The sequence below is a fragment of the Mya arenaria genome, chromosome 11, assembly GCF_026914265.1.
Source record: "Mya arenaria isolate MELC-2E11 chromosome 11, ASM2691426v1".
In the NCBI taxonomy this organism is placed as follows: Eukaryota; Metazoa; Mollusca; class Bivalvia; order Myida; family Myidae; genus Mya; species Mya arenaria.
Window position 1 is genome coordinate 28,830,229 of NC_069132.1, and position 26,735 is coordinate 28,856,963.

General features: G+C 36.1%; 1 protein-coding gene across 3 annotated transcripts in view; it reads right to left on the reverse strand.

The window, feature by feature from the left end:
- Nucleotides 1-794: 794 nt before the first annotated feature.
- The window catches only part of LOC128208159 (guanylate cyclase 32E-like), a 107,165-nt gene continuing 81,224 nt past the window's right edge, over nucleotides 795-26,735 (reverse strand). For 2 of the 3 annotated variants that reach the window (XM_052911571.1, XM_052911573.1), the window contains 20 exons: nucleotides 21,198-21,328; nucleotides 19,756-19,928; nucleotides 18,872-19,018; nucleotides 18,450-18,622; nucleotides 18,104-18,245; nucleotides 17,308-17,459; nucleotides 16,603-16,702; nucleotides 15,926-15,998; nucleotides 15,357-15,471; nucleotides 14,706-15,032; nucleotides 14,311-14,382; nucleotides 13,752-13,917; nucleotides 13,346-13,495; nucleotides 12,385-12,556; nucleotides 9,282-9,422; nucleotides 8,446-8,569; nucleotides 7,136-7,379; nucleotides 5,186-5,284; nucleotides 4,367-4,458; nucleotides 795-3,937 (listed from right to left, as the gene is read on the reverse strand). In XM_052911571.1, the coding sequence (XP_052767531.1) occupies nucleotides 3,383-3,937; nucleotides 4,367-4,458; nucleotides 5,186-5,284; nucleotides 7,136-7,379; nucleotides 8,446-8,569; nucleotides 9,282-9,422; nucleotides 12,385-12,556; nucleotides 13,346-13,495; nucleotides 13,752-13,917; nucleotides 14,311-14,382; nucleotides 14,706-15,032; nucleotides 15,357-15,471; nucleotides 15,926-15,998; nucleotides 16,603-16,702; nucleotides 17,308-17,459; nucleotides 18,104-18,245; nucleotides 18,450-18,622; nucleotides 18,872-19,018; nucleotides 19,756-19,928; nucleotides 21,198-21,328 (3,348 nt within the window). In that variant the 3' untranslated portion in view covers nucleotides 795-3,382. Of the gene's footprint in view, nucleotides 3,997-4,366; nucleotides 4,459-5,185; nucleotides 5,285-7,135; nucleotides 7,380-8,445; nucleotides 8,570-9,281; nucleotides 9,423-12,384; nucleotides 12,557-13,345; nucleotides 13,496-13,751; nucleotides 13,918-14,310; nucleotides 14,383-14,705; nucleotides 15,033-15,356; nucleotides 15,472-15,925; nucleotides 15,999-16,602; nucleotides 16,703-17,307; nucleotides 17,460-18,103; nucleotides 18,246-18,449; nucleotides 18,623-18,871; nucleotides 19,019-19,755; nucleotides 19,929-21,197; nucleotides 21,329-26,735 lie in introns of all 3 variants that reach the window. The other variant, XM_052911572.1, reaches the window with a different exon arrangement.

A 26,735-nucleotide genomic window follows, 5' to 3' on the forward strand; every position in this document is an offset into this window, starting at 1 on the left:
ACGAGTACATGATCTTGAATGCAGTTATAAGTTGTCTTCGCTTTACAAGTACATGGTCTTGAATGCAGTTATAAGTGGTCTTCGCTTCACGAGTGCATGGTCTTGAATGCAGTTATAAATTGTCTTCGCTTCACGAGTACATGGTCTTGAATGCAGTTATAAGTTGTCTTCGCTTTACAAGTACATGGTCTTGAATGCAGTTATTAGTGGTCTTCGCTTCACGAGTGCATGGTCTTGATTGCAGTTATAAGTTTTTATTGCTTCACGAGTGCATGGTCTTGAATGTAGTCATAAGTTTGTATTGCTTCACGAGTGCATGGTCTGGAATGCAAATATTATTGTTGTTGACGTCGGGGTTTGAATCCGTAACATCTAAAGGGAACGGTCAACCAATCGGGGCGGTTCTAATCAAGGCATGAAAATTGAAACTAGTTGAAAGGTCTTAGACTAAGACTTGGTAAATTTATATAAGTTTGAAATATATTTCATGTCCGTTTAAAAGAATTATAAAAGGTAAATCTTATTTTTTGAAGGTGTGCATTTCTTTAGGATAAAATGTACAGAGTATGTAAAAAGTATTTCTCCCAATCAGAAATTAAATATTTGACCATTGTCCAGTAAAGCCTTACATCTGTTTTAGTAGGTATTTGGACAAGATTTAGTATTTGAGTTCATACTGATGCTCGTAGACGCTTCGAGCAAACAAAACACTGAATTATTTTCTCAATATTTGCATAAAGATCAACCAAACACATTTATATTTTCAGCATGTATGTATTTAATGTCAGCGATAATCTAAACATTACACATTTGTATTACATAATTGCTACTTCCCCAAACCCCCGCGACAGATATCTGCCCCTGAGTCAGAATATCTAAATAAAAGCCACAGTTTATCGTTGTTCTTACATAAATGTTCTTAGTAATGAGAAATATAGCTTAACGAAAGCTCTGGGGCCGTATTCAATAAGCATCTTAGTAAAACAAAATCAACTTAGTGAAAAATAGCCTTTTTTCTAAATTGAATATTAAGAAAACGGTCAATGTTTGTACAACAAAAATATGAAAATAAGCAAGGAAATGGTCTGAACAATATATGCATATGAATAATTCTGATGAAAAGTAGCGGGTATTTAAAATACGCTATGTCAAAAATTACGAAATTCTCACTAAGTTGAAAATCTTCACTAAGATGCTTATTGGATACGGACCCTGAAAGTTTGTTTCAGCCACATGGACCAGTTATTACGACCAGTCTCAAGTCGGGATTTAGACTCAGGCTAAGAAAAGTGTTTTCTTAATTCCATTCATTTTACGAAAGTAAATGCAAATAACTGTACAATTTCAAATAGCAATGCAATTCAGCAATGTTCTTTCTCGATACTCAACAAGAAGAACGTTACAATGAAATGAAGGTTTACAGTTTGGCCACTTGAGAATCTGAACTCGAGAATGTTCGCAATCATGGCCCCTGGTCAATATTAACCAAATTTGAATCTGATTCTGTTAAAGCCTGTGTCAATTAATTTCTTAAAAAACATCTTTTACAACCCCATAACACACATGATTGTAGAAGCAGTGTTCAGTACAATATATGTAGTTGAACCCCGTTAGCTCGAAATCCACGGGACCGGCGTGGAGCCTCGGAAAATTCGAGTAAAGCGGGAATTCTTACGTTCGGGCCCGAATTTCTCGAAACTTCTTAAGTCCCTTATAACAGGATTAAGCTAATCTCACTATTTTTGTTGTTCTATAAAATGTGTTATATTTTCTTCTTCAAGAATTTTTAGAAATTATGTAGGAATAATCTGTATGATTATCAGAATAAACCATTTTTCATTTATCAAAATCCATTTTCAGTATGTATTTTGGCTAATTGAAATAAGCAACTTAAGCCTGTTAAGCTTAAGAAGTTTCGAGAAATTGGGGCCAGTATAAGGAAATCGGTCCTTAACATTCAGTTCGAACCAATGAGGAATTCGAGCCAAACGATTTCGAGCCAACAGGGTTCGGCTTATCTGTTTTACGCACACATATAGAGGCGTAGAGATGAAGGTGTTTTTTTTTTTAAAAACTCAATTTATTGCAAACAATGGAACAAAAGGTTTAAAAATAATGTTGACTCCTTTATGAGTTAGCAAAATAAACAATTCAAAAACAAAAGGAAATTCAACATTTGAACATATTAACACAGAAATGTTTCGAAAAAGCTTTGGAAGATAATTGCAGTTTTTAAAGATCCCTTATTGACAGTAATAGTTCAGGAAAAATAAAAACATTGGGGAAAAATGCACATAATTATTTTGGTGGATTTGTGTCAAATCAGGCATCACATTTAACATACTAAAATTATAAAACAATCACATGGTGCAAAATGTGATTTTGGGGGTAAAATGTTGGAAAAAATAAATAAAAGTGAGAATTTCTTGAGTTTGCCAATAACTGTCTAATTTTGCAATAAAATAACCAAATTTGAATGTGATGGATATTATAATACAGTTTAATATATCAAAAAGTAAGAAATACGTACTGTATAAATGATATGCACGATGCGTACCCAATGATTGTATCCGCTTTATTAAACTACATGCTAACATAAACACCAACATACTGACATGTAAAATGCATGGACAATAATTCATAAAAAATGAAATGTATATGAAAACTAATAAATAAATGTATGAAATATTTAACAAAGATATCCATATATTTACATCGGGTATCACATGCGTGAAAACATTAGAAAAACATTCAAGAAGAGTGAAACCTCAATTTAAATGTTGTTAAATAATAATCTCAGATGTTCACTTATAAAAACGGTGTGCACTTTTGAACGACAGGGTAAACTTTGAGACGATTTTTCAGAACTGTTTTAAAGTTAACAACGTGATTATTAAACGGGAACTATTAGCTGATGTACTCTCAAATTAAAATATAAACAATTATGACTGAAACAGTTGACTCCAATCGTATTAGAAATCTTGCAGATCACAAGTGTATCCATGACACGTCCAGAGCAGTAATGATTTGAAAGTTAACAACGATGACGTGAACAGCGTTGTTAACTTAAACAAAATTATGAACAAATGACCCATTGAAAACCTGTAAAATTTGATAAGCTGTAAGCATTTAAAACTACCACTGAAAGAAGCTTGTTCTAAGTAGGGTCTAGTTGCTCAATTGTTTGCCTTCCTTTGCAGCTAAGTATGTTTTCATATTAGTTTGGTCCTGTGAACAGGAACAACGGTTTCGAATCCAAATAGAGAATTATTCTCCTGCTGTTAAACAGACTTTTAATTAATGAGAAACTTGGTCCTGACATAAAAACGTTATGGCTTAAAAATGTATTTTAAGCACTTTTTGCCAATATGACTTCACAGTTTCATACACTTTCCTCAGCTTGCATTGTATGATTTGGAACAGACATGTTTCTTTGGATTTGGGGTTTCATAGGGACGTTTTCAAATACCTCAGCTCCGTTTCTTGGTAACTCAGACACAGAATAAGGTCTCTCTAGCTGAACAGTTTGTCTGCAATTCGTCAGTTGAAAAGGATTGTTGGACCCGTACGTGGAATTTAATGCACGGGGATGTTTTGTGGACCCGCTTATCTGCATACCCTTTTGGTCCGTGTGAAGTCTTGAATCAAACACTTCTTCAAACATATCACTGATTTTTTCTTCACTGGTGATGTTCTCTCTGACACTGTCGCTATCACAACTTGATTGGACGGGGGATAGATACAAATCACTGGTTGAATTTCCGGAGGCATTTGGCCAATACTTGGGGTGAATAATATGTGAGCCAAAAATGTCACCATTAGAGTTTCTGTCCACATTTTGGGAATTTGTACGTGAGAATTTGGAATGAGAGATTCTGCGTTCACGATGAGTCGCATTCTCACCGTCCAGGAAGTAGGTCAACATCTCGCCTTTGCCCTTCAAAAATAAGTTACGTTTGTTTGAATTGACAACGAATATATTGAAAGTAATTCCCACTGAAATAAAAAGAAGATACCCAATCATTTAAAATAAGATTTCTAAAGAAATATGTAAACCAGGGGCGGATCCAGGAATTTGACGTTAGAGGGAGCGTAACTTAGGGGTGCAACCTTTTTGACAAGCGCCCCTGTCTTATGACCGTAATTAATAAGGTTTAAAATGTTGGAAGGAGGGTTTGTGGGTACGACCCAATTAAATTTTTAACTATTAAAGTCAGAAATGGTGCATTTTGAGCGTATCTTATTACATTTTCTCCGATATTGACAAACAAACTTGGACGATATTAGGGGAGCACGCGCCGGGTGAGTCCCTCTGAATCAGCTAGTGAAAACATCCTTGCATAAAAACTTATATATCTTGGTTTACCTTAGCAGTGATGACACCTCTCTCTGTTAAATGGTACCCGCCTAGTTTTTGCAGTAGGGCTGTGATTGTTTCGCTGCAGTGAATTTTCAAAGCTGAAAAGAACAACAACACAAAAATGGAGTCGGCATAGATTTAATAACATGATCCTGAAATACAAAGTTTATCTTTGTGGTAAACAATTCTCAATGTATTCTCTTTCATGACCAATGATTTTAATCAAAAGAATACAGCGAAAAAACATCCCCACCTATTGTGGTTGATAACTGGGGTTAAGTTTGATAATGTTTTATTATCCGATCAGAAAAAAAACAAGTCCTTTTTAAGTCAAGTCGATTTTTTTATGTGAATAACACATATAAAGTAAAAAGTAAAACAAATATGAAAGTGTTATAAAGCAAACACATAACAGTCCTAAAAATGAATATACTATTTTTTGGGAAATGAAAACCCTTACAAAGGTGCATGCCAACTAACAAACATACATTATTAATTGGGTCAATACCATCAACTTGGTATAGCCGATATGTTGTTAAAATGCCTTTTTAATTTATGTTCGCTCGATTGTGAAGGCAGCTGTGAATATATGCTATAAGAATTACTCTCGAGTCCGTTTGCTGGATATACACCAGTATATTGTCTTTTTGAGACATAAAAAGAACGTTCCCATGCTGCGGCTCGAACCCACGAACCCTTTGATCAATCGAACCCTCAAACCTTTAGGTTAGCTTCATGCCATTAATATTTGAATTGATTATTTCATGTCCTTATCATGAATGTCAGGTTAGATGACATCTATATACAGTCGTAGGTTACACTTACGAACACCGGTTGATTCCATTCTAGACGCTGTGTTGACCGTATCACCGAATAGCGTGTATCGTGGCATTTTCAGCCCCACCACCCCCGCGACACATGGTCCTGAAAATAAGTTGAATAAAGTAAATATGCGTTACCACAACATACCGGTTCTGAGAGATCAAGAGTAAAAAGAGATAAAAAAAGTGTACACTGATATATAACTATTATTCAGCTGTATTCGTTCTTGGTGCTGGCTATAATTCAGCTGTATTCGTTCTTGGTGCTGGCTATAATTCAGCTGTATTCGTTCTTGGTGCTGGCTATAATTCAGCTGTATTCGTTCTTGGTGCTGGCTATAATTCAGCTGTATTCGTTCTTGGTGCTGGCTATAATTCAGCTGTATTCGTTCTTGGTGCTGGCTATAATTCAGCTGTATTCGTTCTTGGTGCTGGCTATAATTCAGCTGTATTCGTTCTTGGTGCTGGCTATAATTCAGCTGTATTCGTTCTTGGTGCTGGCGTCTATATGTGGGCCAACGACAATCAAGATTGTTTTCGAAATTTCTGTTCATAAATTTTACGTAGATCGATTATGACAGGGTATATTTCAGTAAGTCTATTTTCCCGCCAAGGCTTTCTTGTTGATTTCGTGGCAGTAGTAAAGGGTTGTATACACTTCAAGTTCGCATTTTTGTGTAGGTCAATGGTATAATGGAGGATTTTTCAAATTTTCTGTTCATTTATAAAACGTTGATCGATCTGAAGACGCACTAAAAACACAAAACATAAGATAATCCAATTTTGACAGTCCACAAAAAAATAGAGCGGGCGTACCACGGCCTTTTGAAGGTCGCCAAATTAAGCTCTAAAACGTGGATGCATAGGTGATGGGTAATGAGAAGGTACGCCTCTGTATCATAGTTGCATTGATATGTTTCATAAGCAAGATTACCAACCATGTTAAGATTACTCGAGACTTACTTCTTATTATGCAGAGACATTTTTCTCACTAGGTACGGATATTCAATACATGAAATACGGACATTCTGAACACAAACAATATATCGTTCTATAGCCATTACAAAGTGAAGTATAGCGATTCAAACTTGTAATACATACATATCCCATATAAAACGCAAACGGTAAAATACCCCCACCCCATACAAGTCAGACACATTTTGTAATAAAAAATCAAATGGAAATCGACGTTTATTTGGAAAAAGCGTCACACTACCGATTATATATAAATGTACATTTATATTGACATGGATAATATAATATCAGTTTAAAAAAACCCCTGTTACTAATGTTTTAAAACTGATATCAGTATAACTGTAATGAACGTTTTACAGGCCAGGAGTTTTCGTCCATTAAGATAACACTAGAGGACGATAATTGGTACTTGTCACTCATTTTTCTCGCCAATCGTCAGTTTAAGTGCCAACATTTATATTTAAACGTATGGTCGGTACGACGAAGCCATTATGTGAACGTCACGAAAATGTGAATGTTTCAACATGGACGATAAGGATCAAAACACTTAGCTGCTAGCCAGAAATAATTACGGAAGAAGTAAACCATTCGACAATTTAAGTGATCTGAAACAGTCAGTGAACACATTCGGAACTCCGCGGCCATTTTTATCGAAAACAACCCCGGATGTATATGGACGATTTACAATGCCAGAAATGGGTACACTTTACTTACGCTACAAGTAAATCGCGTAGTAATATCAATTCAGCTGTTCAACTTAATGACATACCTCTTGGGAATCTTAATTATGTTTGCAATAATACACTGCACTGGCAATCAATTTAAACTTAGATCTATAAATACAAGCTGAAACACTACATTTAATTAATGATATAATTCAAAATTTAACGAACTACTTCTACTGATGTACCGGCATACATCCGAGGTTGTTTTCGATAAAAATGGCCGAGGAGCTCCGAATGTCAGTGTAGAATCTCACCTGAGTGGATGCCGATCCGAAGCTTTAATGTGTCATTGGGACGGTGCCTTATTTTAAAGTTTTTGATTTCTCTGAGCATATGCAGTGACATTGAAGCAATTTCCCCAGCGTGAAGATCCTCGTTTCGTAAAGGCAGCCCGCTGACCACAAAGTACGCGTCCCCTATTGTCTCTATCTTGTATACATCATAATTCTCGACAGTTGCATCAAAGCAGGTGTACAGGTCGTTCAGCATACACACAACCTTAATATAACAATATCATGCGCTGTATGTAAAATTCAACTAGCCAAATTCACTTGCAAACATATTTCACCAGATATAAAAGCTGCACTCTCACAGATTGACCGTTTTGACCCAAAATTTTTTTTGTCTTATAATGGGCAAAATTTTGCAGATATGTCTGAACACCAGTAATACAAGACTGCTAACAAAATATAAGATCGCAGGTCTTTTTTATATTTTATGTTTGAAAATTGATATTTGTGGCTGAAAGCGTTACTAACGCCTTAAGAAAAAATAGTTTTTCGGCAGCTTTCCAAACAATGGATATTTGTTCTATTGTGAATAATCTTGAATGACTGAATTGAAGGCATTGATACCAGCTGATTTCAAGACAAAAACTAATTTTAAATAAAAACTATCAATCTGTGAGCGTGCAGCTTTAAAGAGCCTAAGCACATCTAGATAAAACATAAATTTAAATACAATCTTCTGATCAATTACGATTAAATTGATCCAAATAAGGTTTCTCACGAAGTGATCTGGGTTCTCTCGCCTGTCAAATTGTATCGTCCACTTAGCGATAATAATTTGATACCCTAGAAATAATGTAGTATGGAATTATAACGCTCTGTGCGAATCGCCTTAATCGTAGAGATGTCTAAAATGGATGGACTTTTTTTAAGATGAATCAGATATATCAGATACTGACGGAGATACAAGAATAATTATGCAGAAGTTTAATTTTGATAGACGGCACTAGTGTATATCGCCTTTAACATAGAGACGTCTGAAACGGATGCACTTTTTAAGATGTATGAGACATATCAGATATTGACAGAGATACCAGAATAATTATGTAAAAATTTAATTTCTTAAGACGGCACTCCGGTCACATCACAGTCCGGTATATCACGTTACAAATGACCGGTCACATCACAGGCCAGTTTATCACGGTACAAATGACCGGTCACATCACAGTCCGGTATTTTACGGTACAAATGACCGGTCACATCACAGTCCGGTATATCACGGTACAAATGACCGGTCACATCACAGTCCGGTATATCAAGGTACAAATGATGCATACCTCCATCGGAGTGCTCTCCGCTGACAAAGAGGTAAAGCCAACAATGTCCGAGAAATAGATGGACACAGAATCGTACATCTCGGGCGCTACTGGTTCACCTTTCTTTAATTTCTCCGCAACGAATCTGAAAATAGAATTATAAGTAATAGTTAGATGACATGAAGTACCATTTTAGAAGGGCTCGTTCAATACGCTAACTTTACCCATTCTTAATCATTAAACTATTACTTTATGGTCATCTAACTGTCTTAGGATACTATCTCATTGACAAATTATCAACGCTAAATCTGCGTATAAAGTGAGTAGCAGTAGGCGGACCTTTAAACACCCGCGAAGGTTCAAATTCTTTTTGATTAAGCATATTACTTAATGATTGCCTATCTGCATTTTAATTGGCTGAAAATGAAGGTTGTTTTCTAAAACAGGTTTCAGCTTTTGTAAATTTGACAAGGCGACGAATGGAATACATGAGCAAGTATGACGTGTTCAAATCATTCAAACGGCCCTCTTTTTCGTTATTTTTAACTCGGAACGAACACATATTGCCAGAGTCGAAGTCAGATGTTAATAGCCAGATCCTTTGTCTATGAAGTCAATACCGAACTCGCGCAATGGTCAAACTCTTTTAAGTTTATTATCATAAAATATATTTTGGAGAGAGTATTAGTTAGTATGTTATACTTTAACAGCAAATGCATTTCCACGTCGTACGAAGTTAAAACAGTAAAATGACAACTCTATACGAATAATGCCCGAATTTAATTTGTCATTGAACAAAAATGATCATAAAATAAATAGCCACTCTAATCCATCTGAAGCGGAAGAGTATTACTCGCCTCGGGAGCATTCTCAGAAGAAGGTTCTCTGTCATTTTCTTCTCCTCGGAGAGTAGCTCAGTCCTTTCAGCGACAAGACTTTCCAGGTTATTGGCATACTTCTCCATCATATCCAGCATGTTGTCAAATATATTTGATTTGCTGGAAATAGATAGTACATTTACTTATAAAAACTGTTATAACAAACTATTACAGGGTTAAACGGAACATCTGTACTGATCGTTGATGCGGATGTTTTTATTATTCCGGAAGCATTCCAAACAATATTTATCTATTTTACAGACACAATATTTCCTTCCAAACAATACATCTCAATAAAGTCATCATCGAATGCGGAGGAGTTTTCCGCCTTTTAACAATTTATACACAAATGACGTGTATCTAAGCATTACCGTAACGTATTACATATAACAATGTGTGTCAATGGCCATTCTAATAGTAATATGTCTTCATCTAGAGAAAACAGTCGTTTCTTCAAACTTCGAAGGCAATGCAAATGTTTCAGACTAATATATAGGCGAGTAACCTTGATAACGTTTATAAGCGATTATGTTTAACATAGAAATAAAATCATTAAAAATAAAATACTTCATGATGATGCCTGTTTTCAATCAATGTGTGCTTGATATGACTTAGATAAACGAATATTGTGTCAAATTAAGAAAACAGAGATAGTGTCTTGCATTTCAAGTAAGTTTTGAACCGCTGACTAGTCAAACAATTTGTATCGTGAACTTTGTAAAAATAAATATTTGCATAACAAGCACTCCTCATTGTGGCCAATATAAGGTTTATATGCATACGATACACTTTACCAATGATCAAGAGCCAGTTTTGACTGATTTTTTGTTTATATTATGCGAACTGCTTAAAGCGAAATAAACGTTATTCTCTTCTGTAATAATATACTAGTATACTGTATGGATTCAAAAGGGAGGTTGCAAAACACTACTCATACGGGTACGTGTAAGTCTACTTTTTGTGCACAACGTCATCCATGTATGTGCATGTGGTACACTACGTCATCTAGGTATGTGCATGTCGTACACTACGTCATCCATGTATGTGCATGAGGTACATGACGTCCGTCGTCATCGATGTATGTACATGTGGTACACTACGTCATCCATGTATGTGTATGAGGTACATGACGTCCGTCGTCATCGATGTATGTACATGTGGTACACTACGTCTTACATGTATGTATATGCGGTACACTTCGTCATCCATGCATGTGTATGTGGTAGATTAAGTCATCGATGTTTGTGCATGTGCTATAGTACGTCATCCATGTATGTGCATGTGGTACCCTACGTCCATCATCGATGTATGTACATGTGGTACACTACGTCATCGATGTATGTGCATGTGATACACTTCATCATACATGTATGTGGTACATTACGTCATCCATGCATGTGCATGTGGTAGATTACGTCATCCATGTATGTGCTATACTACGTCATCCATGTATGTGCATGTGGTACACTTCGTCCATCATCGATGTATGCGCATGTGGTACACTACGTCATCGATGTATATGCATGTGATACACTTCATCATCCATGTATGTGGTACATTACGTCATTGATGTATGTGCATGTAGTAGACTACGTCATCCATGTATGTGCATGTGCGACACTACGTCATCCATGTATGTACATGTGGTAGACTACGTCCGTCATCCATGTATGTGCATGCAGTACACCTTATCACCCATGCATGTGTATGTGTTACATTATGTCATCGATGTATGTGCATGTAGTACATGTGCTATACTACGTCATCCATGTATGTGCATGTGATACACTTCATCATCCATGTATGCGGTACATTACGTCATTGATAAATGTGCATGTAGTACACTACGTCATCCATGTATGTGCATGGGCGACACTACGTCATCCATGTATGTGCATGCGGTACGCTTCGTCATCCATATATGTGTATGTGTTACAGTATGTCATCGATGTATGTGCATGTAGTACACTACGTCATCCTTGTATGTGCATGTGATTCTTTATGTCATCCATGTGGTATACTACGTCATCCATGTATGTGCATGTGGTGAACTACGTCATCCTTGTATGTGCATGTGATTCTTTTTGTCATCCATGTGGTACACTACGTCATCCATGTATGTGCATGTGGTACACTACGTCATCCATGTATGTGCATGTGGTACACTACGTCATCCATGTATGTGCATGGGCGACACTACGTCATCCATGTATGTGCATGCGGTACGCTTCGTCATCCATATATGTGTATGTGTTACAGTATGTCATCGATGTATGTGCATGTAGTACACTACGTCATCCTTGTATGTGCATGTGATTCTTTATGTCATCCATGTGGTATACTACGTCATCCATGTATGTGCATGTGGTGAACTACGTCATCCTTGTATGTGCATGTGATTCTTTATGTCATCCATGTGGTACACTACGTCATCCATGTATGTGCATGTGGTACACTACGTCATCCATGTATGTGCATGTGGTACACTACGTCATCCATGTATGTGCATGTTGTACACTACGTCATACATGTATGTGCATTTGGTACACTACGTCATCCATGTATGTGCATGTGGTACACTACGTCATCCTTGTATGTGCATGTGGTACACTACGTCATCTATGTATGTGCATGTGGTACACTACGTCATCCATGTATGCGCAAGTGTAACACTACGTCATCCATGTATGCGCATATGATACACTACGTCATCCATGTATGCGCATGTGGTACACTACGTCATCCATGTATGCGCATGTGGTACACTACGTCATCGATATATGTACATGTAGTACACTACGTCATCCATGTATGCGCATGTGGTACACTACGTCATCCATGTATGCGCATGTGGTACACTACGTCATCGATATATGTACATGTAGTACACTACGTCATCCCTGTATGCGCATGTGGTACACTACGTCATCCATGTATGCGCATGTGGTTAACTACGTCATCGATATATGCGCATGTGGTACACTACGCCATCCATGTATGTGCATGTGGTACAAGTCTACCTATTTGTAACGTACAAGTCTTGTTTCTCAACCTCCCTAATGGTTCGATATTGTATGCTTACACTCCCTGAAGCATATTTTTCAGTCTTCCTTTGATGTCCTTCAAGTGAGGTCTCTGGTCAGGATCCGTGGTCCAGCAGTCCTTTATACATTCAATAACGTTACTTTCACACGGCAACGCTGATACGTCAGGGCGAAAGGAGGGATTTTCAGTTTTCAACATCTCAATGATCTCTGGAAATGTATCACATACTTTTAAATGTTCAACTTTTTGCTACAGAAAATGGCATCATAATTATCAATAATAAACAATGTTATTTTAGTTTATAATATTTTAAAGCTGGATTGTAAATTAAGCCGTTTCCTGCGTAGAAACCAGTCTGGTGTCTCCATTAGAAGTAACCCTGGTGGTGATTGAACCCTCAACCTCTCAGGTTAGAGGCGGACAATAGTCTTCTACACGAGTAGAAAACTCCCACTCCCACTTAAAAAAGCTTCGTTAACACGGTATATATACCACGTGGTTAAAGCGTAAACAGAAACGTGATGCGACGTAATAGTGAACACATTCAGAAAACACTTTTGTAAATGAGTTTTTAGAGGAGTTTTTAGAGGAAAAGGGACGTTTTCATTTTAGCGAGATTTCGATCATCGTCAGCAGGCAATCATAACTTTTTACACAGTATTATTTTCTAAAGTGTTCTTTAATCTACTTTTAAAGATTAAGTTTGTTTTGTTATCCTATCTCATGGTCAAAATTGTCTTTGTTTTCAACGTGAATGTCTTCACAAAACACATTTTCGATGATGACGTCACAAATGAACGTTATATTAGCGCCTGATATGGAACATAACAAATGCATGTACACTGATAGGTGTGTTTAAAAGTCTTTTTTTGTATACAGTTGTTTTTGAATAAGTGATTAAGGTATGACTATATTGTGCTATTAAAAGCTCCAACTCGGTGCTTTTTAGTTTTGAATACATCTATACATTTGCGTTGACGTATTTAAAATCCTTATACCTTTGTTAGAAATTTCACAATCTCCCCAAGGTCCCTTCCGTCCTAGCATCTCATACAGTATAAATGCGAAAGCGTAGACATCTCCCTTCTGTGAACCCACTGTGTCCCTGCTGGAGCTGCCCAGAAGTTCCGGGGCTCGCCATAGCAGTTCTGTTAACACACATTATTACACAATAGTTTAAAATGGTCTCATTTGTAATGTTGATGGAGGCCAACCGAGAATTGACAGTCAGGTAATTTATATAAAAAAATGTCTTCAATACGAAGCAAAATAATGATCCAAGCAAATGCATAAAATCGAAAATAGCAAATACTTATAATTATAGGTAAAAGCTATTTTTCTCTGATAGCACCATGTACATAAAGTGCAAACCAAGTATACATGTACATATCAAAATTAGAATACTTTGAAAATATTTGTTGAGGTCTGTGCCACTGCCAGATCGTTCATTGACCAGTTTGTGAAGTCCAAAATCAGACACCATGAGCACCCAGCGGGAATCGACCAGACAGTTGCTGGATTTTAGATTACCATGGAAACTTATTTCACTTTCGTGAATAAAGACCATAGCCTGGAAACGACAGAAGAAAGTTAACGTTTTAATAGGATCATAAAGAACAACAACCTTCAATTTTATATACGAATTCTAAATTTTGTTGTATTTAAGGATTGATCGCATTTTGGTTACTTGCTCGCTTGCCCAACAGGGTTCATACACTATAAACACAAGAAGAAATGCGATCAATACGTTGATTTACATTTTACGTAAGTGTTCATTTCGATTAAAAATTAGCAGTATCTTCTGCAATTGGGATTTCATCCTTAAAGAAATGTAGTCGAGAACTTATGTCTGTACAAAATAATAGCCGATATTTGTAACTCAGTATATTGTTCATTAAATGACGTCGCGCTAATCCTATATATGCCTTCCATGTAATAAACCATTATACGGATATAACGTTACCTTTATTAAATCGGAAACCAGGGAGGATATGAACATTTCATCCAGGCTAAAGTCTTCATTCAGAAGTATATCCTGAAATTAAAGTATGGATTAGCATTATCATAAGTGAAAAAGAGACAAAAATCATTTTTCAAATTGTGTTCGTATGTTAAGGCCTTTTATTAAAGATAAAAAGAAGATTTACCTTATGCAAGACGTTGAGCAAGTTTAATGAGAGAGAACAAGACTTATATCATTCAATCCTAATTCAGTAAATTCAATTTTATTGTTATGAAGAAACCCATATTGTTTGATATACTATTATTAAAGATGTCTCACTCTATAAGTTATAGCTTTATGTTTTCATGTATATATACATTACATTATAACAAGTGTTTAAAACGCGTGCATCTTACTTGGAGGCTCCCTCTCTGACAGAACTGTGTTAGAATGTATACATGTGGCGTCTCCACGCATGCGCCAATGAATCGTGCTATATTGTCATGGTTGAGCTCCTTTCGTAATTGTAGTTGCTTCTTCAGGTCACGGTCTATTTCCACGTTCTTTTTTGTGACGTGTTTGATTGACACAACAGTGCCCCTATACGTTCCCACGAGGCATTTCTTAAAGGTGTCACTGCCGGTAGAGCGCTCGTGTTTGGATTCCGCAAGGAGATTCGTCTTTTCTGACTCGTTGTCGAAGGAAAATATGTTCTTAAAGGGATGACCTTTTGACCGCTTCCGCTGAAATTTGAGAATAACTTTATTATCAGATTGTCAAAATTTAGGTTGTTGTTTTATTTCTATGCCTTTGTAAATTGACAGTAATTGGTAAATGAGGAATTATGCCAGTTTGCGGTAATAATATTAATACAAAGTGTTGCAGTTAACACTGGAAAGAACAGAACATTTATCAACCAGTAGGTCATAGACCCATGTGGCCGAGAATATTGTACAAGATGGAAACAAATACAATCATTTGATACCATGCATGTTTAATGATTTGTTATGAAACATTGTACACATTTCAATGGGCATAAATTGTTCATAAAAGTATTGTCTAGATACCTTTTTCAAAATCGGTGGCATGAAAGCATCGTCCGGCGAGTCGACAAGAGGAGCAATATCCTTGAAATCCACTTTCCAAAGTAGTTTGGCCAGCTTTTGCTCGTACAGGTAATGTCTGAAACAAAATAGTGGCGTCACATTTACTGTTTGTTATAGGTTTAAAACCCGGTTAAGCAAAGTCTTCTTCTTTATCGTTTTCTTGTATATTTTCAATTGCAACATATCCTTTAAACGCATTCTATATGTGGAACACAATTTAGAAGGCATGTGCTGCCATATTGGTTTCAGGGATGTATGTCAATGACAAACAAAACATTGTTACTATTTTTGCTGTGAATGAGATGTTCTGATGGTTAACAGATGAATGTCAATCTGAAAATGCTGTCTCTTTCTTTTGAGTTCTCTTCCGTATGGTTCTGATGCTAAAACATAAGACCCGAGTAGAAGTGCTTGCGTGAACGTATGTCTCAGTAGATTTGTTTGAAACAGTTTAATAACATTACAGCCGGATTGTCTAAAACATGTTTACTTGAAGCATTTGACTTGTAAGAAATATAATGTAAACATACCTGAGCAGAAACACCCCAATTATCCCACACAGAGTTACAACGCCAATACAGAGCAAAACAATTTCCAGGGTAACTGAAATTAAAACAAAATGTGCAATAACATTAAATGTTAAGCCGACGCGATAATGAAATAAATGAAAATGATAAGGCTCGCGTTAACGTTCTGTATGAGAGAAGGATGACGTCACATTTTGAACACAGTGTAGTTTTTGTTTTATTATTTTCTGTTCCTTTGGAATCATGGAATGATTTGTTTTTGAAAATTAAGAACTGTCTGAAATATTGTCATATGGGTTCTCATGGTTGTTTACTGTTGTAGCTTCCAAAGTATTATTGGTGTCGCAATAAAGCAATGTAGACTACAGGCGATATCCGAGCTTCAGCCTTGTTTTATAGATACATGGTACAAGGATTAAAGGTTACAGTCAAACAGACAATCAACAAGTGACACACAATACAAGAAATATAGTTAAAATAAACATTGAACGATCATTGTGTTCATCACGTTCAATAAAAACACCAATAATTTCAACTTTAGCAGACAACTGACAACTGACAAAACATTTTTGTAATGAGTAAACATTTACGAGTTGTTATGCATAAAAAAATCTGTTCGACCGAACAAGGAAATCATTTTATGTCAGTCTTGTTTTGGTATACAGAGAGGCTGGCCTTACCCGACTCCTGAATGCATTTCTCGCCCTTGAAGCCACACCGTGGTTCGTCTGGAGGATGTTCACCGTTCTTCCACTTTATCTCCCGGAACAAATTCAGTTCCTTTAGGTGTAATATAAATAATTATCTTCTAATTATCTGTTAGCTATTTCTTTACACGACACGTAATTGTGATGCATTCGAGTGTGATGTATCATCTTATTTCAATGTTTTTGCTGTTCATCTTAACCCAATTAACGGTCCGTTGACTTTGTATTTCTTTTAAAATAAAAGTGTAGCAACATGCCACACTTAGCGATCTCTAGCATGGAATTTTCTATGGATGAGAAAGGATGTTAATATGTAGACCCTATTAACATAACGCATTCGCTAATGCATGGAATCTAATAATGGAAATAAGATTAGAAAGTGTTAGGAAGTATGCTCGTTATTTATTCTTTAAAGACGGATGAGACATAAAACAGGTCACCAAGAATGTCCTATTACGATATCTGACCACGATATGTTTAGGTATTCTCTTCTTCCATATAATGAAAGAAACAAAAAAACCATAGATGTATGGTTTGTACTTTGATTCTTCAAATTTGTTCCAGAACGAGTATACTTGTCTATCATTTTCCGTATTCAATAAAATGTCGAAATATCAAAAGACAAATCAAGTACGATATTAAATGAAAATGGCGATTGAACAAGAACAATTTTCTCACCGGAATGCCAACTCCTCCTTGTGTCATTCTAAAGTTCCCAGCCGGCTGGAGTTCCACATTTCCCTTTTGCCCATGCACGTTGAACGTCAATAACGTGTAGTTTCCCTCGGCGTCACCCTGCCTGTCCACGTACACATCGTAGCCAAGGATACCTGAACATAAATGCAATCGTTTTGTTCATCTACAAACTATGAACACCACGATAGCGTTCCGAATGACCAATTCTATTGTTCAACAAACTTAAACTCAGTTTTTGTTTTCAAATCCGTCTTTGGTTTTGATGTTGCTCTTTATACCATTAAGCAAGGACGTAGTGCAAATTACACTAGTTTTATATAATGCTCTTTATACCATTAAGCAAGGACGTAGTGCAAATTACACTAGTTTTATATAATGCTCTTTATACCATTAAGCATAGACGTAGTGCAAATTACACTAGTTTTATATAATGTTTCCTTTTCTTTCAAAATCATTATTTTTTTTAATATACATACAAGGAAATATACATACAAGGAAATATACAAGGAAATATACATACAAGGAAATATACATACAAGGAAATCGCATTTTGAAAGATGTTGTTTCATTGAGATACTAGTTGTTCACGGTGCGAATAAATAGAGAGAGGATAATTGTTTGTAAATCTCTATTAACCACCGGAAAGCATAAACTAAAATGTTCCTTAACTTTAAATATAATGTTTAATACATAAAAAAGACAATGTGAATATATTTTTTTTTATATCCGTGATGGCCCTTTGAAGCGGTTAACAACCTTTAATATGTAAAATACTTACTAGTGTAGGTTTTATTGCGAATATTGGACACTATCGCTGTTCCATTCCTTACATCACCACCCTCTTGTAAGTGTTGGTGCAGCGCCAGAGCATATGTGTGCACTGCATCATACAGATAGGCGGCGTAAATTGGAACCTGAATCTACAATAGACATACTTTGTATTGATCTTTGTTAACAGTTTTAATTCTAGTAATTACTGGTACTTAAAATAAGATGGACTTGAACAATGTATATTTTGGCATATTTCGAAAGGCTATATATCATTCCAGACAGAAAATGTTGAGTGCAGACCACGTAAATTTTGTAACAGTTGGAGTAGATAAACAAATACCATTTATATTTACCGAAAAACCTTTGTATGATCCTTTGAGCCCGTTAATTGGTGGTTCTGAGTTACGTTGTCTGACGTCATTTAGAAACTCCTCCCATTGGGTGTTGAGGGGCGGTCTCGGCACCAGGAGAAGGACGGTCTCAAACGGCTTGATGTTGAAAGGGGTCAGGTCCGTCTCAAACGGGGCTTTCAAAGTTAATAACAAGTATATGTTTAACAATCCAAATCAAATGAAACTGATTAAAGCAGTGACATTTCCAGAAGCAGATATACAGTCCTTGGTAATACATAACAGCTTCTATACCATATATATATATATATATATATAATACAACAATTACTGAAATTTATCAATAATATATAATCTTTCATTGGCTAATTAGTATGTTATGTACAGAAATCTTTATAAAAGATACGCCAAGTTGAACTATTTACTTTTCAGCAGGTACGAGACTGGATCTTCAGTGTACAATCTCTCATCTACAGCAATAACCACATACTCAGAGATTCGGTCCTCTAGAAATGCTTTAAGGAGACGACTAAAGTCTATCAAACCATGGTGGTCGCCCAGGAATACGTATACTGGAAATGTACATACACGAAAAACGTTAAAGAGGTTCGTAGAATACTTCATTTCTAAACTGCTCTGATGTGTTGCGATACTCTTTAAGGACGACAAAGGAGGCTACGATGCTCTTTTCGCTAAGCATGGACTATATGAAACATTTTGAGTCATGTACACCACGGCTTGCACGCGAGGGTTAAACGCTTAATGAATGTGAACATCAGAAATAAAGAGGTCTTTGGAAAACGTTATACTATGATGTGAATTGTTGCAAATGAAATTATTTGAGAACAAATAATTGCACTGACCGTTTGTTTACTAACAAGTAGTGTTTAAACCATTTGATTCCTATGAATCACATTGTTTTCAGTTTTTGATATGTTTTAAATGTTTAAATTGGAAGAAAACTTTGATAGTTGCTTTCTAAACATATATGATCTGAGCATCAGGACTTTTTTAGTGTCGATTGTCTATTTTAAATTTAAATTGAGGCAGATAAATGGCAACATAGTTCGTGAATGATTTGTAGGAATACGTATCACCTACGTCCGCTGATCGGAGGATTGCGGTATCTTTAAGAATTTGTATAACACTTTTGAAACATTTTTCTTTTGACGTGCTAAAACATAAACAATAACATTCTGTTTCATAAATAGTGTATGTACTTAAGCTGAAACAGTAAATATGTTTACATAATAAATATAAATCACCAATATAGAACATACGGATATTAATAAGGCATTGTGAAACATACTTCTTGTTTCTTTGTGCGACGTGTCTACGATTCTGTACATCTCTGAATCTGGTGTGTAAGGCTCTCGGAAGTACAGAACCCTATGCAAGAGGATATTGTTGTCCTTCATCAGGTCCATGAGGCTCTCTGCAGTCTCGTTCCATATAGAGCTTGCACCAACCACTAGCGTCAGTCTGTAACAATGAAAATATACCAACATGAAGGAGTCGATCTTGTAGCCCCCTCTCACCAACATCTCAACCATTACGTCACTTTGTAACAATGAGAATACTTCTACATTTAGGACTCGTTCATGTGCAAACCTCTTACCCGCATCTCACCCAGTAGCGTCACTTTGTAATGAAAATATTGCTACATTTAGGACTCGTTCCTGTGCAAACCTCTCACCAGCATCTCACCCAGTAGCGTCACTTTGTAATGAAAATATTGCTACATTTAGGACTCGTTCTTGTGCAAACCTCTCACCCGCATCTCACCCAGTAGTGTCACTTTATAATGAACATATTGCTACATTTAGGACTCGTTCTTGTGCAAACCTCTCACCCGCATCTCACCCAGTAGCGTCACTTTGTAATGAAAATATTGCTACATTTAGGACTCGTTCATGTGCAAACCTCTTACCAGCATCTCACCCAGTAGCGTCACTTTGTAATGAACATATTGCTACATTTAGGACTCGTTCTTGTGCAAACCTCTCACCAGCATCTCACCCAGTAGCGTCACTTTGTAATGAAAATATTGCTACATTTAGGACTCGTTCTTGTGCAAACCTCTCACCCGCATCTCACCCAGTAGCGTCACATTTGCATGAAAATAATTCTTCAGGTAGGAGTCGGCATTGTGGCCACCTCGTAATCACACACGCGTCACTCGGTGACAATGAAAATATAAATACAGTGAGAAGCCGGTCTTGTGCTCAACCCTCAGCACCTCTCAACCACTAGCGTCACTTTTAAAAAAATATATATTGCTATATGGAGGAGTCGTTATAGTGACCTTCTAGCAACCACTAGCATAACTCTCAAACAACGCAAATATAGATTCAGAGTGGAGCCGTTCTGGTTCCCGCTTTTCTCACCAATTGCTTTTATCCGCATATTCTCATTTTAAAATACCGTATTTGGTTAGTTAGCAAAAAACAAACGAAATGCGCTGTGTTGTTTGGTCCTGAAGGAAGGAAACTGATGTGTCGAAGTTATCATATTGAGGGATTTAGGTTAAACCACAAAGAAAGTTAACCAATGGGAAGTTATTATTTCGGTGGAAACAAACTGAATTTGAAAGAAACGTAAATTTCGTTTAACGTCACAGAATAGATTACAAATGAAATTTTACACCGCTATATTAAAGATAAAAGTCACAAACACAAGTACAATTATACATGCAAATTTAGCATATTCTGAAGCAACATGATTTCAACTACGTCTTAAAATGTTAATTACCGTTTCCATTCGTAATATTGAAGAATGGATATGATGGATTTGGAAACTTTGGCAGTTGATGGTTGAGTTCTCGCAAACGTTCGTCTTGTCAGAGATTCGTCTGGATCGCCTGTTTTTGAATCGTGGCATTTCTGAAAGAGAGATCCTTCTTTCACACAAAATACATGGACGCATAAAAACGACAGCCTCGGTTTGATTAAAACTGTTTCTTGAAAGTAATGGTAGCTACAACACTGTTGACACCCAACAACACTGGCTTTGGGCCTGTATTCAATATTGGTCTTAATTGGATCTAAGAACGATGTAGCTAATCGGATTACTTGTTATTAACTATTGACTGACCGATGGAGTTAATGAAGTCAATAAAGAATGACCATTATATTTACTTAAACTGAGTATTGAATACCACCACAGGCGGTAATAATTTTCAAGAATCATTTGATGAAAAAACAAACTTGTAATGCATTCAAATGGCCACATTTATGTCATGATTTTATGTCGTTTCATAAAGATGGTAGATTATAATATGATAAACTCATTATTTTATATAACTGTTTCCGGTATTTTAGTCCGATTAACTGTGAGAAACGAACGCAAACGTACACAGATTGACAGAACAAGGTATAGAAACCTTTATGACGACATTTAATGTATGACGTTAGTTAGCTACAATTTGGCGTGGTTTTCCAATTAAACGAAACTCAATTATGCATTAAAAACTTTGTTTAAGTGAAATAGTATTAATTTTTCACCTGTTGACATCCAGAAGTACATATTACAGATTTGTTTAGCTTTTGGTGAATACTTTGACTTTCGTACATTTAAAGAAAACATATACTCTGTAACATTTGTTATAAATGTTTGTCAAACAGATCGTTCTATTCTCTGAGTTTTTGATTTACCCCTTTGAGTCAAACAACTTATTCTCAATGATCTGCGCTAGATTTATATGTGGCTAATATTCCGATGTTTTGGAATTCAAATCATGTTATAAAAGAGCTTCTAACACTATTAGTCATATTGCAGGAACGCTCTTTAGAGAAGTTGTAATTTATACGTTCAGGAAACATTTCAGATAAATGTGTTTTTCTGAGTCCCATTAGCTAATCACTATTTTTCATCGAAAAACGAGTAGTAAACTCTCTGAAATGGCATGGTAAAAGAGCTTTAGGAAAAACGTGCCAAATAAAGCAGGGGGATAGTTGTAGAAGTGTTGCCATATCAATACATTATTTATGTCAACCTGGTGTCTAATATAGTTTGACAAAGGTCAGTATAGACGTATAATTTCCAAAAAAAATATATTTATGTATGACATGTGTTTAAGATAATATCCAAACTGTGTTGCATCGTTATTTAAATATAAGTATTTATAACTTATATACATGCATACATGTAGCAAAGTTCATAGTATATTCCATTCTTGCGTTTTCAATTATAAATGCACTATTATAAATTGCAAATAAAAATCAGCTCATTATTTGTGTTACGTTATAAATTTAAAGTACCTCTTTGTTAAATTTAGAAACACACCTTTGTTTTCGCCAATCACCTACGAAGAAAAAATATCACCCCATCACACCCTGAATTTACTTTCCAGAAACAACGAAAAAGATCAACCCCTTGACTATGATCTATTTTACCTACTAACTTGAAAAATCTCACCCCGACATTCCCAAGTCACTAGCATAGGCGCCGGCGAAAAGAGACAACTAGTCGTATAAGTCCTAAAAATCGTATTTGCCAATATACAAAGGAAGTATTATAGAACGGATTCATTTTTTTCACGAAGTGTGCGTCATGGATGAACATGAATATGTTTACTGTCGTTTTAAAAATATCAATCCTCTGTTATTCTGACTTCATTTAATATATTGAAAAATAAGTTTAGTAATTACCCATCACATTGTGCAAGCCTCCAATTTCATACACATAAACGTCCGAATCTACACAAAACCGACAATCATTTTTACATTCTACTTATTTTTCCAGAACACCAAGACACTTTAGCACTCGTTTTGGTAGCTGCGTTTAGAAATTATGGTCATATAGCGTGAACGCTTAAATGAGTTCGGCGTCTTGTCGGATATGTTAATATTTAGTATGACAAAATGATATGTTTAACAATAAAATACCCATACAACGGGAAGTGTCATTTGATGGTTGTGCGACGGTTGTCTTATTTTTACGCGCGCCGGTTTATTTTTAATTTCGGTATCCGTTTTAGTGTTCAAAGACGGTGTTCCAGTCTTTTATTGATAAAGCTATATAAATGAGTGTGTGGTCTGTTGCGGTGCTCTTACGTTGGTGTGTGTCTGTCGTTGAGTGTCGTTCCCTTGTGCTTCTAAATAAATGTTTGACCGAAATGTTGAAATGTTTAACGTACAAATAGATTCTGGGCGAGAAATCCTTTTGAAACATGGCAGTGGAAAAGCACAAACCAAGCTGCCCGAAAGACTGTGATCTTTTATGAAAAGTCAATGAAAACTACAGTTCGAGGATGAACGCGACAAGGTTTTATCTTCTTCTTTATTTAATGTCGCTTAGAACCATTTCGCATTCACCCCTCGAGTTACTAACGCTTTATTATAATAGACTTACTATGATCTTGTTTGATAATGCAAAGCAGCAAATTTCCTCTTCTAATTTTATTTAAGAAATTGCTGTGACCCATCTATTGTGGTTTTGTTTTGGACTACGACAAATAGCAAAATGGATGGATGGTGGATTTACAAAGAAGCTTGCCTTTCGCATTCATGGCTAATGTATACCAATATATTTTTATAACACATTTTAAAAACACAATCTATCACAAAATGGCTAGAAAGTGCATTGCCATATAACATTCTGTTATGGAGTTAAATTAATTTTAAAGAAGATCGAAAGAGCTATCTCCGACTCAGGATATGTTTTATAAAATCAAATCTGAATTGTCCCATAATTTACTGCCGTAATATTATTGGCTGAAGTTTCCAGAAATAATCATATTAAACTAGATTAATGAAAGTGACGGGCAATAACGGTGACAGAAATAAGTGTCATCGACGTTTTTTTAATGAGTGTCACTGTCAGTTTCGTTGGAAAAAAACTCATGTGAGTAATTTATCATATGTCTTTCTCTTTAGATATTCAAATAGCGCTGTGTGATATCAATCGACTTTTCGGGTATTAAATGTCTCTATTACAAGTCGATGCTTATACACAGAACATATAATAGTGAGACTGTGGGTGTTTAACAGTCCACTTCTCAAATCAATTCTAGAATACACAACTACTATTGATAAGTATAGCGTTTCAATGACAGTACAACTCACTTTCTCAAGCAGTTTGTATATACCACGTGGTAAATTACGTCATAAATGCTACGTCGGAAGGCAATATTTTGCTTCGAATGAAGACTTTAAACAAAGATAACTTCACTATTTCTTCACCATTTAAATGAAACATAGCGCAGTCTACGCCGCTTACGGAGGCCTGCCTTCGGTATTTTACCAGAGTTTGATTGAGAGTTTAGTTTCTTAAAACACTTCGACAAACATTTTCACAATGGGGCCTACAATGAAGTAGGAGCGTCATGATAACACACTTGACAGTGTGTGTATACCACGTGATACCACGTGATAAATTACGTCGTATATGCTACGTCGGAAGGCAACAGTTTGCTTAAAATGAAGACTTAAATCAAAGATATATTTTCTTTAACTATACCATTTTAAACAAAACAAAGGGCAGTCTTTGCAGCTTCAAGAGCCCCGCCTTCGCTTTATAACCGGAGTTTGATAGGGTGATTAGTTTCATCAAACACTTCGACAAACTTATTTCCAGAATAATGTTTGACAGTGCTCCGTAAGAACATCCAGTTTGGTGACAATTGGTTGTACATAAGCTAAATTTAAAGAGCGGACATAATAAATAGAGAGTATACCAATTCGAGAGTTATTACTCTGGAGTGACAAAAGCAACGTGGCTGGTTATTGAACCTGACCGAAATATTCTGTCTATTTTAAGTTTGGTGATTATTGATCGGACAAAACTGATTTTAGGCATTTTTCTAAAATTAAAGGGGAGTAACTCTCGAGTGACCCAGTGATATGGCTTGTTTTAGGAACTAATCTAAAATACTATGCCCATTCACACTTTGACAAGATTTGGTGATGATTGGACACATGATTCTAAGGTTATTGATCAATCAAGACTTATTTAAGGTATCCTATATAATTAAAGGGCGATAACTCTTGAGTAACTTGAGCGATCTGTCTGGCTTACGAAACAGTCTACTTTAGAATTAATAATACTGATGTAATGATGTTAACCTAGAGGTCAAACAAAATTGAAATAGAAAAAAGAGTAAATAAACATGTTGTCGAATATTTTTCGAGCTGTTCTGGCTATAGTTTAAAAATCCTCTCCTAGCCATAAAACAGTGAAGCACCAAACAAATATTAAAAAATTAACGAGTGCCCATCGAAGGACATAAAGCTTGTGCCAGCATATGTATCTAGGTAATTATTATAATAACTCCACAGTGAAGTACTACTTATTTGGCCATATTGTATAGAAAATTGCGTGATAACTTAAACAATGAGATTACAGGGGCTAGCCTAGAAGAAATGTCACATAATTTCGGGTGCCTGTTATTTCGATATAATTTGAAAGGGTTTCATATGCAGAAAAAAAACATTGTAAAATATTTACCGAACAATAAATTAACAAACACGCATGTCTTGGCCATCGAAAATGTCATTTACGTACAATTTCAGTTGAGATAAAGAGCAAGTATACTTTAATAACTTTAATTTACTTTACGTAGTAATGTTTAGTAAGGAAATTCCTTCCAAACGATACCACCAGGCATCCACGTTTAGTTTAATTGGGCTAACACATGGTCACTAAACGCCAGCTCCACGACCTATCGGTGGTGCAAAGAACATGAGCTGTCGACACTTCCGTGGTGCAGCTGTACCTTGTGTTTATTTCTGTACACGAGGGAATAATTAATATGTTGTCATTCTTTTATAAAACGGGCATATTTCGAAAATCGGAGAATGTATTACCGTGCAAGAACACCTTTACTGCAGGCCGGCTACGATTTCATTACAATACTATGCGAAATGTGGTGCCAGGAGCTTTTCTCCCGAACCGGACTTATGATTTTTTTATGATCTGCTCGCACACACCTTAAGAACATTCTGACGGCTGCAAATATAACTGTTGTATAAAGTACTTGTGCTGAAACACAGCAAAACTAATATGCACTTCTAAAAAAGGAAAATGCAAATATTTATAAAATTTGCGGCGCTCCTGCTCTAGAGATGGCACTGTCGAGTAGTGGCGGCGTTGTCTAGTATGTTTTGCGCCCGGAGTAAATGTAGCATTATTGTTTTGACTTGTAACCCGTATTTTAATTTGTGAGAATAGTGCTAATTGGAGCTCTGTGTCCTAGAGAAAACCATGAACCCATAAATGTCCGTAGCATATGCGGCATGCCTCCAAATTCATTAAAATCCTCATTTTCTTTGCACCGACGGTAAGTGGTGG